Here is a 1592-nt window from a genome sequence, read left to right as displayed (position 1 = left end):
TTATTGACTTTAGAACTTTTCTCCTTTCTTTTTAAAATTGAAATATAATTGACATTGTGTAAGCTTAAGGTGTATAACATGTTGATTGGATGCATTTATATATTGCAACATGATTCCCACCATAGCATTAGCTAACACCTCAGTCGCACTGCATAATTATCATTTCTTTTTTGTGGTGAGAACAAGTAAGACTAGTCTCTTAGCAACTTTGAAGTTTATAGTACAGTATTGTTGGTTATAATCACAATGCTGTGCATTACCTCTCTGGGAATTATTTATCTACTAGTTCCAAGTTTGTACCCTTAAACAATACCTCCCCAGATCCCCAACCTCCTTTTCTCTTTTCTTTTTCTAATTTTAGATTTTTTCTTATATTAAATAAAATTACCATTTTTATTTACTTAATCACACAGTATATTTTTCTTTATTATGTATTTTTATAGAAAACTAGTAACATTCCTGTGGATTGATAGATTAATTTTAGCTATATCAGTCTGGAAAAAAGAATGCTACTGTAAGGTATGAGTGAAATTTATAAAATATATATTGCAGTTACTATGCTAATTACTTAAATGCCAGGTTAGGGGTATATATTCTATATAAAGTTTTAAACCAAACAGGAGAGGCTCTCTCCTTTTCTCCACCATTGTGGTGTATGTGGTTGACTGCTCCTGCCATGTCTTCTCACAAGACTTTCAGGATCAAGCGGTTCCTAGCCAAGAAACAAAAGCAGAATTGTCCCATTCCCCAGGGGATTCAGATGAAAAATGGTCATAAAATCAGGTACTACTCCAAGAGGAGGCATTGGAGAAGAACTATGCTGGGTCTATAAGAGATCACACATGAGATGGCACATATATTTATGCTGTATGAAGGGTCATATGCTCATATCCTATCACTTTGTAACATCACTACTACTTGAACAATGACATGTATTATCAGAGAAATGGTTTTTCTGTTACTATACTTCTGTACCAGTAGGTTGGTTGAGTAATAAATATGTGAGACCTTTTGTTTAAAAAAAAAAGGAGAGTAAAAGAGTTATAAATAAAAATACATTTATATTGTCTTTTATATTTATCTATGCAGTTACCTTTACTGGTTCTCTTTATTGTGCATGTGTGTGGATTTTAGTTACTGTGTAGTATTCTTTTATTTCACCCCAAAGGAATTCCTTTATTTTCTCATAAGGCAGGTCTGTTAGCAATGAATTCTCTCATTTTGTATTTACCTAAGGACACCTTGATTTCTTCTTTATTTTTCCTGGATATCAAATTCTTGGTTCATAGTCTTTCAGCATTTTGAATACGTCATCCCACTGCCTTCTGACTTACATGGTTTCTGATAAGAAGTCAACAATTATTCTTATTAAGGATCTCCTTATATGATGCATCACTTTCTTCTTGATGCTTTCAAGATTCTCTCTTTGTTTTTGGCTTTTGAAAGTGTCTATGATGTATCTAGGTGTGGATCTCTTTTGGTTTACCCTACTTGGAATTTTATGAACTTCTTGGATGTTCATATTAACGGTTTCCATCTAATTTAGGAAGTTTGGAGCCATTATTCCCTTAACTATTTTTTCTGCCCCTTTC

The 1592-nt window shown here is 32.9% G+C and overlaps 1 protein-coding gene across 1 annotated transcript; it reads left to right on the top strand.

Annotated features, from left to right (window-relative positions):
• The first annotated feature begins 676 nt into the window (after nucleotides 1-676).
• Nucleotides 677-832, top strand: LOC118527459 (large ribosomal subunit protein eL39-like). The gene has a single exon (XM_036079267.2). It carries the CDS (start codon nucleotides 677-679, stop codon nucleotides 830-832), a length of 156 nt encoding a protein of 51 aa, XP_035935160.2.
• Nucleotides 833-1592: the final 760 nt, after the last annotated feature.

This window comes from Halichoerus grypus, chromosome X (assembly GCF_964656455.1).
Source record: "Halichoerus grypus chromosome X, mHalGry1.hap1.1, whole genome shotgun sequence".
In the NCBI taxonomy this organism is placed as follows: domain Eukaryota; kingdom Metazoa; phylum Chordata; class Mammalia; order Carnivora; family Phocidae; genus Halichoerus; species Halichoerus grypus.
Note: the sequence above shows the minus strand (reverse complement) of the source record. Positions and strands in the feature narration are given on the sequence as shown.

Excerpts from the sequence above, each read along its gene's own strand:
- LOC118527459 (XM_036079267.2), top strand. The coding sequence starts at position 677 with ATGTCTTCTCACAAGACTTTCAGGATCAAGCGGTTCCTAGCCAAGAAA.